Source organism: Podarcis tiliguerta, assembly GCF_965153285.1.
Source record: "Podarcis tiliguerta genome assembly, chromosome: 7".
Lineage (NCBI taxonomy): Eukaryota > Metazoa > Chordata > Lepidosauria > Squamata > Lacertidae > Podarcis > Podarcis tiliguerta.
This window is the reverse complement of record NC_139540.1, coordinates 65,588,402-65,602,009: the sequence shown is the minus strand read 5'-3', so window position 1 is coordinate 65,602,009 and position 13,608 is coordinate 65,588,402. Positions and strand designations below refer to the sequence as shown.

Genomic DNA, 13,608 nt, shown 5'->3' with positions numbered 1-13,608 from the left:
TCGGGCAGTAGGCGGGCAGGAGCAAACAAGGGCGGGAGAGGCCCGGCTCCCGCCCGACGGGAACGGCGCGGTGCCTTGTGGGATACGTAGTCTCAGCTGGTAGCTTCTCGCGGAGGCCTCTCCGGGCCCGAGGACTACATTTCCCGGCAGCGTCGGGCTTCCCACGCTCCTCCTCGTGGGTGGGTGGGTAAAAGAGAGAAAAGCGGCGCAGGTTGTCACGTTTTGTTTATCGCCGGAGCCCCGCCCCCTGCTACCTCACGAGGGATGGCGTCACCCCCCCTCCTCATGAATATTGAGAAGGCGTTGCTAATAGAGGGAACTGGGAGGCGGGGTGCAAGAGACGAAAAATCGCGCCGCTCCGACGAGGCCTGCTGCAATTAATATTCATAAGGAGCCTCCGAAGTGGAGGCCGGGCCGGGTGGGAGGAGGAGGCGGAGGAGGCGGTGGCTGCTTGCTTGCTTGCTTGCTGCTGCTGCTCCTGATCCTCCCCCCACCCTCCAGTCCCTAATGGCGCTGGCAGCAGCTGCGCGGCGGCGGCGGCGGGCTTGAGCCGAATGGAACGCGGCGACAGCGACGGAATGTTCGCAGTTGCTACATAATCGCGCTCCCCCCGCCCCCCGCCCGCCGCTTTGGAACGCGGCGTGTCTCCGCGTTCCACAATGGAACCTGCGCAGCAACCTCAGCGCGGGAGCAGGGCAGCGGCGGCGGCCCCGACGGCCGGCAAGCGGGAGCGGCCCGGCTACACGGGCCAGGCCGGCACCGAGGGCCCGCTGAGAAGCGGCGAGGCAGCAGCAGCCGTTGCTATCGCAGCAGCAGAGGGTGTAGCCGGGGGCGGCCCGCAGCGGCGAAGGAGGCGAGGGGCCGCGGCTGGAGCCGGCGGCGGCGCGGCTTCCCTCACGCTGGCGGCCAACGGGACTCCGGCAGCGGCGGCCGTCCCCAGCAGCGGCGGCGCCAACTCGCTTCTGCTGCGGAGGGGCAGACTGAAAAGGAACCTCTCGGCCGCCGCCTCCTCCTCGTCGTCGTCGTCTTCCTCCTCGGCCGCCGCCGCCGCTGCCGCCGCCTCGCTGGGCACCCGCAGCCTGGATCGGAAGGCGCTACTCCTGCTGCCCAAGCCGCCCCGGCAGCTCCAGCCTCTGCAGCCGCCGGAGCGGGACTGGGTGCGACGGGACCTCCAGCGGGGATGCGTCCATGTCTACTACTACCACCACCACCACCATCACCAGCAGCGAGGGGGCGGCGGCGGCTGCTACCTGCGGCCGGTGCTTTGCACCCTGGAGACGACGGCGGCCGAGGTGGCGTCGCGGTTGTTACAGCTCGGGCACCGTGGAGCGGGCAGCAGCGCCGTCCGGGTCTTAGGGAAGGCGGCGGCGGCGGCAGCAGCAACCACCGCAGAGGCGCGCGGCCCCCATGAAGAAGAAGGGGAGGATGAGGAGGAAGAAGAGGAGGATGAAGGAGAAATGGACGGCGATTTTGCGGCAGACCCGTCCGCCGAGCCCGGGGGAGCAGAAGAGGCGCTGCCCGGCCCCGCGGAGGCTTCGACTTGCCCAGCTGGCAGCCTGACCCCGATACCGGCCGGGAGGAGGCCGCGAAACCGTCGGGGGACCCCCAGCGGTTTGGGGGGCGGCGGCGAGGCGGCTCCCCGACCGGGGCGCTTGGTTCTCGGCGGCGGGGAGAACGGCCGCGCAGGTGGCCGCCCCTGCCTGTCGCCCTCCGACTGCAGCCCCGGGCGGGCCTTTCCTCCTCCGCCACCTGCGCAGCTCTACCTATCGGGCCCGCCGCTCTCCTGTCCGTCCCTCCTGGGGGGCTCGGACACGGAGAGCTTCAGCCCCAGCGCGGAGAGCACCTCGGACCGGCTGGACGCCTACAGCGGCGGCGGCGGCTCCTCGTCTTCGTCGGAGGAGTTAGAGGCGGACCCTCCTCCTCCTGGGCCGGCAACGGCGGAGGGGGAAGGGGCCGGATCGGGGCCTGGCAGGAGCCGCCGGGCCCGCCTGGGCGGCCTGCCGTCGGCGCACGCGGAGAACCCCCGGGGGGGCAGAGCCGCGGGGGAGTCCCCCGGCGCGGGGAAGGCGCCGGGAGGGGATCCCTCTTCCGCCGGGGATGCCGCCGCCGCCTCCTCCCCGCCGCAGCCTCCGGCCTTGTACGTGCAACTGCATGGGGAGACCGCCCGCCGGCTGGAGCCTCACGAGCAGCCCTTGCAGGTCCAAAACGACTACCTCTCGCAGCTGGGCTTCCGGGACCTGTGGCGGGTGCAGGAGGAGGGCATGGACTCGGAGACCGGCTGCCTCATCCGCTTCTATGCAGGTGGGTGAGGAAGGAATTATGTATGAAGGGGTGTGTGTGTGTGAAAGGCGCGCATGCTTGTTTTCGTGTTCACAGGACAGCGTGGATGCTACCCAGCCCACTACACCCTTGGTGCGCTTCCTCAGAAATGAGGGTCTGCTGCAGAAATGGAGAAAATGTGAAAATCTGTTCCCGATCTGCAGGTTAATTGGTGGAGTGAGCAAACAATATTGATGCACGAACTAAAGGCCTGTGTGTGTGGGAGGTTTGGGGAGAGGGGTGTGATCACATCTTGCAAAGGTGGCAAATGTTTCCCGGCCTTGGCATTGTCATGCTTTGGGAACTTTCCAGTGGAGGCCAGAAGTTTTGGGATTCTGACACCATTCAGTCATTTCCCCCAGTCATTTTATCTGAAGAAGTGTGCATGCACACGAAAGCTCATGCCAAGAACAAACTTAGTTGGTCTCTACTGGACATTTTTTTTAAAAAAAATTAAAATATATTTCTACTGCGTCAGACCAGCAAGGCTACCTACCTGAATCTAGAGTCATTTCCCCCAGTCTGTTTTATAGCTGGGTAAGGGCCTTGGGGGGAGGGGGAGGTAAGAGTTTCAAAAGGGGTGTTTGGGGAGGACCTGTTGGAAACTGTAGCTCAGCTCACCTTGAAACCTGTTTGCTGCTTAAGTGCTCTTCAGGTACATCAGGCTAACATGGAAAGGTTGTCCTCTAGGTCTTCCTTTATGCTACAGTCTTAGAACAATATATATGCTGGAGGTGAGGTCCTTTAAAATTGCTGGGTTTTTGCTTCCATGTAAACATGCTTGGAATCAGAATACCATTGTGTAGAAGCATTTTCTCCCCCTCTTCTGTTCACCTTAAAAAAGCTACGCACAGAGGCATCATTGTGCTTCTTAGCTGTTTTGTTCAGCTACCTGTGATAGGATCAAGTGGCTATTTTTCAAGTACCTGCTGTAGCAAAAATAAAAACGCTGAGTCTTGTCAGATGGAAAGAGGGGGTTATCTCCTCTTAACCAGAATTGTCATCATTTTTCCAGGGCAAATTTGCATGTACGGTATATTAATGAAATATCACATGTCTTAATCTGCTGAGTACACAATGTATGGTTCTCTACCTATTTGTAATGGGGTGGGCGTCTAGATCTAAGGCCCAGTTCCAGAGTCTGTTCAACCAGTGGACTCCATGATATATGTATGGGATTGTGTTTCTTTACATAGTTGTGGGAGCGAGTCCAATGAAGTCTGAGATTTCTCTACAGTTAGCATGGTTTAAGATTGGCTTCTCAATATAGACTGAAGGCAGGCTTTTGTCTTGGTCAATAACAGCACCTGAAAGTTCCTGTCTTGTCAACAACATTTATATTAGTGTTGCATGTTTAACTGCCATATAGATTTCCTTTACTGCTTGAAAATGTGCACATAGGAAGGTGAGTCATGCTTTGAATGACCTTTCGGATGAGAGGAGGAGCTCTGGGCTGTGCCATAATTGATCTTTCTGTTAAGGCGCTGTAGTTTCAGGGTTAAATTGGATGCCCTGTGTTTCGTTTTGGGTGAAGCTCTCTTTCCTTGTATTGCTTGTTCCGTACAAAATGTGGGAAAGCTGCAAAGCCTGGACCCACCTGAGTGAGCTGAGCTGTCTCCAGACAGATGCATTTTTTCAGCTTTTCCATTTCAGTTTTTAAATACGCTTTGCTTTCTTTGAATATCAGGTAGGCCTGATACCGCAGAAGCCAAATGTAGCCCGACAGCCCCTTTTTGTCCGTATTGTGAGCTCCCTGATGTTCAATCACCATTCCTACCATTTGCCATCCTGGACAGGTGGCCAAACGAGACCCTGGCTGAGCTGTCTTCAGCTTGAATGCGTAACAGTTGTATAAGCTAGCTTTTAAGGAAATGTTTTGCTGGTCTATGTAGGCCGAGAATATTTGTAGAGGAACAGGAGCTGAAGACAGCCTTGGTTCCAAGTTTCTGTTGTGTGTGAATGTCACGGATAGAATCCATACATTTCAAATCTAAATAAGGCCTTTTCTTGTATGTTGCTGCTTCTCTTTGTAATCAGATACAGGTACGTATTGTCTATTCTGTAATCTTTATTATTATTATTATTAATGCAGCATTCCTCATCCTGATGACTTTAATATCTTTTGGACTCCAATTCCCATCAATCCCAGCTAGTTTAACCAATAGTTGGGGATGATGGGAGTTGTAGTCTTGTAACATAAGGGGCGGGTGAAGTTGGTGAAGGTCAGTTGAATGTAATGAGAGTCAGTGGAACTAAGACTCGAGACACCCAGGTTCAAATAGCTGCTTAGCAGGGAAGCTCACTGGATGACCTTGGACCAGCCTTCTCAGACTAATCTACCTTGCAAGGTTGTTGCCTGTAAACAGGCATGTTCCCACTGTCATGCAAACAATTCTCCTCTAGCAATTGTCACAATCATGGTGTGATATTAAGCAGTTGTGTTTACAAGCTATCTTAGTAGCTATTGTAGACTTCAATGCGATTATTATTTTTTATGCAGTATGTAAAATCCTTTGCCTCTTAAAGACTTACCAAATTGAGCCCTAGGGGAGAAGAGAAGATAGCTGGTCAAATACACAGAAATTAAAATAACCTAAATTGGGCATGTTAAATCAACTGGGTTATGAATGGACGTTCACCACCTTGGTGCCGTGTTCGAAATTAGCCAGGCGCCAGGTGCGTTTTGCAACTGGTGCAGGTCCAGTCGCGACCACATGGAGCTCACTGGGTGTCAGGTTGGCAACTGACATCTCCATCTGGCTGGCCCCGCCAGCTTTCTTAAGCAGGTAATCAGAAGAGCTTATTTGTTGTAATTATATCCCACTTTTCCCCCCAAGGAGCATGTGGTTCTTTCCCCTCCTCTGTTAACCCCTACAATGACCCTGTGAGATAGGTTAGGCTGTTACAGGACCAAAGTGAGGTTCAGGACTGAGTGGTGATTTGAACCCTGATGTCCCAGGTCCTAGTCTTACCCACTGCACCAGACTGGCTTCCTAGAGTTCTTCTGCAAATTAAGCTCTATATATTAAGTAGGTACACAAATATGGGGAAAACCAAATGTCACTCAGAGAAGCACCTGAAATATTTTCCTTCAAGCTTGAATTTGTGTTAGTCTGGATTGTTTCATTTGATTTCGAATGTGTTATAAACCACTTTGGAGGGGTTTTCCCTTTAAAATAGAAATGAAATTGATAATAGAAATGAAATTATTAATAATAAATGTCATTGCAAAAAAAAGGCACCTAGACATTCCGTTGTGGCAACTGTAACCTAGGTTTAAGGTGCAATTTGGCGATTATCTTATATATCTGAGTTTCTAACACTGCATGTATTTTCAAACCTTGTAGAGGGAACCTTGGCTGCAGGTAGGGGTAGCTGACGCAAAGCAGTTCATCCAAGCAGCGCCCTTTTGAAGTACTAAAATGCTTGGATTTCAGTAACTGTACCTGCCAAAATTCCTTCTACCTGTGTATTGAAGGTTCATAAGCCCTGCCCTTATTTGAGTCTTCTATGTGGAGGTGATGCTGTTTAACTGGCCCATTTACAACTTGCTTAAAATATCTGCTTCTTCCCAGGGGCTTGTGTGTGCAGCGTTTTTGGTTTCTTTCTCTTTTTTTATCCCCTTGCTTGCTCTACAAAGAGTTTGCAGCAAATTATTGTTTGCCATTAGGTAGTTCCAAGCAGGATTTTAAAGTTGTGGCTGGAGGCAATTCGCTAGATTTTAAGTGAGACTCCACTGGTGTTTTTTGGGGGGTGGGGTGGGGTGGGGTGAGGAATAAAAGTACTCCAGGGCAGGGGTCAGTAACCTTTTTCATCCGTGGGCCGGTCCACCGTCCCTCAGACCATGTGGTGGGCTGGACTATATTTTGAAAAAAAAAATGAACAAATTCCTATGCCACACAAATAACCCAGAGATGCATTTTAAATAAAAGCACACATTCTACTCATGTAAAAGCACCAGGCAGGCCCCACAAATAACCCAGAAATGCATTTTAAATAAAAGGACACATTAAAAAGGTAAAGGGACCCCTGCCCATTAGATCCAGTCGTGACCGACTCTGGGGTTGCAGCGCTCATCTCGCTTTATTGGCCGAGGAAGCCAGCGTACAGCTTCCGGGTCATGTGGCCAGCATGACTAAGCTGCTTCTGGCAAACCAGAGCAGCGCATGGAAACGCCGTTTACCTTCCCGCCGGAGCTGTACCTATTTATCTACTTGCACTTTGACATGCTTTCGAACTGCTAGGTTGGCAGGGGCAGGGACCGAGCAACGAGAGCTCACCCTGTCGTGGGGATTTTAACCTCTGACCTTCTGATCGGCAAGTCCTAGGCTCTGTGGTTTAGCCCACAGTCATGTAAAAACACGCTGATTCCTGGACCGTCCGCGGGCTGGATTGAGAAGGCGATCGGGCCGCATCCGGCCCACAGGCCTTAGGTTGCCTACCCTTCTCTAGGGCAAGCATAGCATGGGTTTTAAAGAAATACACACAAATATTAAGAGAGCAATTAACTCTGTTTCAAATAAACTGGCATTCATTCATATATGTGCCTGTTGAATGGCCTCTTGCATCAGTGATTGGAAGTTAGGCTTAGCTGCTTTGAGATTACTTTTCTGTGGCTTCCTAACCCCCTTGCTGATTGTCGATGAAGGTTCATACAGTACTTGGAGAATGAGAAGCAATTAAAGGAGAAACCTGAAAGCACACATCTAAGGCCTTTGACCCATGTATATTTTCCTGAGAGTAAGACTCATTGACATATTGGGAGCCGAGTAAACATGCACTGTTCAGACAGTCTTAGAATAATCTGAGCACTCTTTATTTCATTTCATTGGCGTAGTCCATGAATGAGTATATGTTGGGGTAATTATGCACAATGCCTGGAGAATGTACAAAATCCTGTTGAGAGGGAATTCCCCAACATCTGTTGGCAGGTATGCATATAACTTTGTGGGGGGGGGGTATTGTTTTTGTTTGTTATTATGGTATGTATTGTGTTTTTTATATTTAAACTGCCCTGTGATCTTTGGATGAAAGACAATATAGAAATTAAGAGAGACAGAGAGGCTGGGGAATGTGCGTAATCTTCACATATGGATTATGTGCACAATCCCCAGGTGTTTACGCACATTAACTGTGCAACTCTCCTTACCTGTAACATACACATTCCCAGTTACTGAACCCGAACTTCTAAAATCTGGCACTTGCAAGAATGGAAAAGGTTATAGTAATAAAGGTTGTAATGATGGTCTTTTATTTGAGGAGCTTTTCAGTTTTGTTCTTGAATCTTAATCTTGGGTTGTTGTGGGTTTCTTTCCGCGCAAAAATGGAGTTGGTTTTTAATGCTTAGTACAAACTGTTCTGCTTTTGGGGAGCGTAGAGAGGGATGTGCAAGTTAACCTGCAGGCTTCTGCAAGCTCTGTAATGTTTGCAGCAGAAAAGGGCTCATCAAAGCTTAACTTTCCATTGTGAAATCTATTTATAGCCAGTGTCCGTATAATACATGCCATGCCTTATATTGTAGATTTCATTGAAGTTTCAAAGTGTGAAAACTTGCAAGTACTGTTTTGTTAAAAACTGTCTTGTTTTTCACAAGATGGGCAGGCTTTTTTCCTCTCTCTCCCCCTCCCCCCACTTTTGAAATTCGTAATTTTTTCAGGAAGGCGTGACATAATTATGAAATCTTCAATGGGTTTATGTGTCATGGAAAAATCTACTGAAGTCACCCAGGCTGACAACATCCTCTCAGCCAGAATGGGTGATGTCAAAAGAGACAGAATTAAACCACGCACCTTCCTTATGTGTTTTTGATTTCCGTGTTGTTCCTCCCTCTGTTTTATTTGCGAGGGTGTTAAGCTGATAGATTTTGAAATAAAAGTAGCAGAGCTGGGACTATCGGTAGGTGAACCTGAAGCATGTAGAGAAGTGTCAAAATACATGCTAGTCTGTATTGTCAGATAGATTGGAAGAGGTGGAAGAGCCCTTTCCCCAGAGGCGGAGGTTTTCAAACTTTTTGAGTCCCCGGCTCCCTTGACCCTTATTTCTGCACCACCCCTGTAGGGCTCAGAAGCCCAGTTACGTCACCCCTTGCCTGCAGAGCTGGCAGCCCCTCACCCCGTTTTAAGCACCCTCCCTTGTGGAGTTATCCCTCAGCCGCCTCTCCCTTCTCCTTGGGAGTCCTCTGGGCAGCATGTTCTACTCCCCCCGGTCTCTGAGCTGCCTCCCTAGAGAGGTGCCTCTTCACACTGCCCCACAGGGGCCTGGGAAGAGGATGCCCCCAGCCTTATTGGCACAGTGGAAACTGGCCAAAGGTGAATGTGAGGCCAGCACCTTGCAAGGCAGGAGTGGGAACAGCGGGCACTGTTGGGCCTGTATGGTGCAAAGGCTCCCATTCAGCACTGGGCACTCAGCTCCCAGGCAGGCCTTGCACACAGCAAGCACAAGGAAGACTAGCCGACCTCCCATTTGTCTGTCCATTCCCAACAGCAAGGGCTGGCAGACTGGCTGGCTGGGCTCCCTCACCTACTTGCTTGCGAGGCCACCTCAGCTCCTGGCAACCAGCACCCCTGGCCAGCGCCAGTGGCGCCATTCTTCAGAGCTTTGTAGGAGGGGCTGCTGCAACAAACAGTTGTGTAATCCTTTGGGAGGCAGAGACACAAGAGGTACCCCTGACCATCCTTCAAGGCACCCCAGGGTGCCACGGCACACTGGTTGAAAACCACAGCCCTAGGGATAAATAGCTTCATGTTTCACAAGCAACTTCATGGGTTGTGTTTATTGAGCCGGTGCCTCACTGCCCGCCTGCTGTGCTTTCGGTAGTTGGTAGGCAAGTTTGCTAGATGTTAACTGCTTCCCTCTCTGTCCTGCAGCATTATGCTTGGATGTGTGGTAGAAAGCCTTTCGGCAAGGCGCCCTCTTAAATTCCAACGTTGAGTGCGCAGTCACTAGCAGTACCCTGTATTTTAGCACCGTGGAAGCCTCTGTCACAATAAATGTCAAGTCTGCTTCATGTAGCATGAGCGCTCTCAACTACAATATCCAACTGCTCGTCCTGATGCATCTATTCTCTTCTTGACACTCCTCACCTTTGTTCCGTCAGAAATTGTGCTGCTGCTCTTTTCTCCTTGCCGTGCAGGTGTTTTGACTCTTCCACGCGCAGCGTAGGGGAAGTTCTCTGAAAGTGTTCCTGAAGTCGACAAGAGTTACCTTGCGGGCGTAACATCGGAGTCAGAAGCTCTGATGTGGTAATGCATATTGATACCTAACTGGGAAAGACCTCCCATTGGTTTCAAGGAAGAACAGTATGGAATCCTGTTCCTTACATTTAATTGTCTAGTTCAGTGGTTCCCAATTAGCCAATTACTGAGGACCACCAATTTTCCAAAAGCAAGCCACGGACTCCCTACTTCTGAAAATTTTGATATTATTATGGTAATAATAATGATAATAATAATAAATAATGTCCACTGCAAAACAAAAACAGGGCACCTAGACATTCATTTTTAACCCAAGTTTAAGGCATGATTTGGCAATTGTACACACACACACAGAGTAGATGCTCGGGTTGCGAACATGATCCATGCGGGATGCATGTTCGCAACCTGCAGTGGCGCATCTGCACATGCGCGATTCGGCGCTTCTGCACATATGCAAAGCGCAATTTAGCGCTTCCGCACATTCATGACCACCAAAACCCGGAAGTAATCCGTTCCGGTGCTTCCGGGTTTCGTGAGGTGCGTAACCTGAAAAAATGCAACCTGAAGCGGCTGTAACCCGAGGTATGACTGCATATATATATAGAGAGAGAGTGTGTTTCAGTTTCTAACACTGTATTGGTGTTGTAGACGAGATGTGTTTGGTTTTTTGCTTTAAGGAGAGGCAGTGTTTGAAATACCGCAGCTTAACTTAACCATAACTTTTTAACCAGCCTTGTGGTTGGATTGGTTTGTTGGTGGATGAGCAGCATTTGATAAGAATTCACAGCTCCGTTACAAGCCTCTTACTCTTAATTGGGGAGCAATTGGGTTGGGCTTTGCAGAATTACTACCAGAAACCATATGAGTGGTGTACAGTCATATTTGCTTCTTGAACTCAAGTTATAAACTTTTCTGTTTCTGCGTAAAGATATGATCTTATGGAACACTCTTACCTTTACCCATCCAGCTTCAATTATTCTAAAAAAATTAGATGGAGATGAATGTGACCATGATGAACCAGACTTTACAATGCATACTTTGCTGTAGCTTCTTATTAGAGTTTGGAATAAGGTAGACATTTGCCAACGAGCATTTCATCTGAAATGAGAATTGTGCTGCTAAAATTACCCACTTCAGGGACTTTTGAGCACCTTTTTCTTTATAACATTAACATGCACTTGACGATAACTATGGTACCTTAGTGCTTGGAGCATGGATGGATCTTCCATACAAATTTCTATACGCTGAAGACTTCAGGGTCCGTTGCACTAGTAGAAGCTTCCATCTGATAGCTTTGTCACATGAACACTTCTCAAAAGCAGTTTTCCTGAAAGCTGTTTGTGCTTGATGGCATCATAGACTCCTAGGGGTCATCTAGTCCAACCCCCTGTAATGCAGGAAATTGGTCTCGTTTTGACTTGGAAAAGGCAGATGAGGCTGCAGAAGAGACGTCTTCATTTTCAGCTAGAGCATTTTCTTATATATATAGTTTTTTATTAGTTTTTTAACATATTATTTTCAACAGTAATTAAACATACTTCTACATCTTATTCAATTTTTTGACTTCCATCAATCCTGTCTGAAAATTTTCCCATCTAATCTCTTAGAATGCATTTCTTATTTTCCCTATTACATTTCAAACTCATAACCAATATCTCTATCTTTTTCTACTTTGTAACACTTCGTATATTTCTCCTTACAAAACTTCTTGTAGTCCTACTAGCGTAATTTATTGATTACAGTTGCTCTTCAAATAATTCATATACTTCTTCCAATCTTCTGTAAATCCCTGGTCCTGCAGGTTTAGAATCCTTCCTGTCATTTTGCTTCTCCCAAGCTTGAGCCCTCCAGATGTTTCGAGACTACAGTTCCCATCATCCCTGACCACTGGTCCTGTTAGCTAGGGATGATGGGAGTTGTAGTCCCAAAACATCTGGAGGGCCGAGTTTGCCTATGCCTGCACAACTCCCTCCAGTCCTAGCCAGCCCATTGAAGTGCATTTTCTTCAAAGCAAGTTCTCCTGGGACCTACTTCCTAGGAAGTGTGCTTAGGGATTTCAGCCATAAATGAATACAATACTTGGAGGCGCACGCAGTAAATGGCTAGAGTCCTCATCTCTCCAACCAGTTTTGTCCTGTTTCACTTTGCTTGGGCTGTTAGTCATTTCTTTTGAGAGCCGAAAGGCTGCCCAGCTGATAATTCTTTTGCCTTTCATCATCAGACACCGTGACTTGGAAGTTTTGTAGCAACTCCCCTCTTGGTGATGGCGGTATTGATATACCTTGGAGCTCTTTGCAATTAAAATATCCATCTGTTCCACTTAGAACATTAGACGCTTCATACAATCTGTCAAGTGGTGTACGTCTACATGAAAGCCCTTGGAACACAGGGAAAGAGAATTCAGAGCTCTGATCCAAACAGTTTCTCACCAGTTTTTTTTTGCTTGCTTTTTGTTTACTTATCTTATTGGCTTAAAAAGGCTAAATGGAAAAACTTCCTTGGATTTCATGCCCCCCCCCAAACAGGAAATATGGATGGGATTCAGCATTGCAAGGCCACAGATACCTGAAAATGCTCTCTTTCCAAGTTGTTAGTTTTAAAAAAATTCTAGAGCTGCACAAATATATTTTTTATAAATACGTTTCCGCTCTAATCACTCTTGAGAACACTTCTCTTTGTTCCGAAACAATGGGCCAGTGTTCTAGATCCACCCCATGAGATTACAATTTTTTAGCATCTGGACATTCTGCAAACTTCTTCCTTGAAGTCCACAATATCACACACCCCGAATTATGTTTCTGTGTGACCCAGTTCAGATGTTCACCTAAACTTGTGTTCCCCAGCTGCTGCTCTCCAAATGTTTTTGACAACAACTCCCATCATGCTCGATCATTTGTCATTCTGGCTGAGGCTCATGGAAATTGTAGTTAAAAAAAAAATCTATAGAGGTTACTAGGTTTGGAGAAGGTAGTGAGTTATATCTGAGGAGAAGGTCATGTTCCCTGCAATGTGGAGTGAAATTTTACCCCCCCCCCCCGTGCTTTATTTTTGCATTTCACAAGTTGTTGAGTAATGAATAGATGCCTATTGCAAACACAGCATTAAGCAAGCTTGGTAGTTTCAAAGTTTTTAACTTTGTTTATGTAATAAAACTAAATAAGCATGCAACGTGTTAGATGCATACTTCTTTTTTTCCAAGAAACCACATCACTGTCTGTAGGTGAGAGAGTAGAGGTTAGCCTCACCCATGGTTGGCATGTGGTTCCTGGAAGATTGATCAAAGGTGAATATGACACTCTTGCCAAGAAAGGTTATGAATCTCTGCTTTAGGTAATTGCGAGCAAACCAGAGGGCTGCAAGATTATCCGCTTTCTTTTGTGCATAAGAGGAGTGTGAAACATTTGCTTGTATTTTAGGACCATCTGCAGTTCTGCATTATATTCCATTGTTGGGAGCTATGGTTTATTCTAACCAAAGTTAGTAAAAACTAATTCGGGAACAAACTGTGGTTTCAGGTCTTGGTTATTGAGTGACTTTAGAACAAACCACGGTTTTCTGGAGTCCGTTTGTAACATGGAAAGAGGAGGGAAATTGTGCAAGCACAATATTTGTTTTAGCTCTTTTGCAATGATCTAAAACATAACTTAGATGGCATGAACCAGACTTAAGTACAGTGGTACCTCGGGTTAAGTACTTAATTCGTTCCGGAGGTCCGTTCTTAACCTGAAACTGTTCTTAACCTGAAGCACCACTTTGGCTAATGGGGCCTCCTGCTGCCGCTGCGTCGCCGGAGCACGATTTCTGTTCTCATCCTGAAGCAAAATTCTTAACCTGAAACACTATTTCTGGGTTAGCAGAGTCTGTAACCTGAAGCGTATGTAACCTGAGGTACCACTGTATGTATCCCGTGTAGGATAATGGTTCAGCTCTTTTGTTCCTTCTTAGCATGCTTTAAGAGTGATGGGGGACACTTTCTTAACACAGTTCATTTGTACCCCTGGCTGTCTGCACGCAGTGGATTGCACATTGAATGCTTTCCTTGGGAACATGTGGTTCCTGCTCACTCTTCTCTTTTGTTTATTGGCTTTAGCTGTGG

General features: G+C 48.2%; 1 protein-coding gene across 4 annotated transcripts in view; it reads left to right on the top strand.

Moving 5' to 3' along the window:
* The first annotated feature begins 438 nt into the window (after nucleotides 1-438).
* The window catches only part of PHLPP1 (PH domain and leucine rich repeat protein phosphatase 1), a 158,260-nt gene continuing 145,090 nt past the window's right edge, over nucleotides 439-13,608 (top strand). For 3 of the 4 annotated variants that reach the window (XR_014513335.1, XR_014513336.1, XR_014513337.1), the window contains exon 1: nucleotides 439-2,301. Coding sequence is in view for 1 of the 4 variants with exons in the window: in XM_083449263.1 (XP_083305389.1) it covers nucleotides 660-2,301 (1,642 nt within the window). In the remaining 3 variants the exon portion in view is untranslated. The remainder of the gene's footprint in view (nucleotides 2,302-13,608) is intronic. The other variant, XM_083449263.1, reaches the window with a different exon arrangement.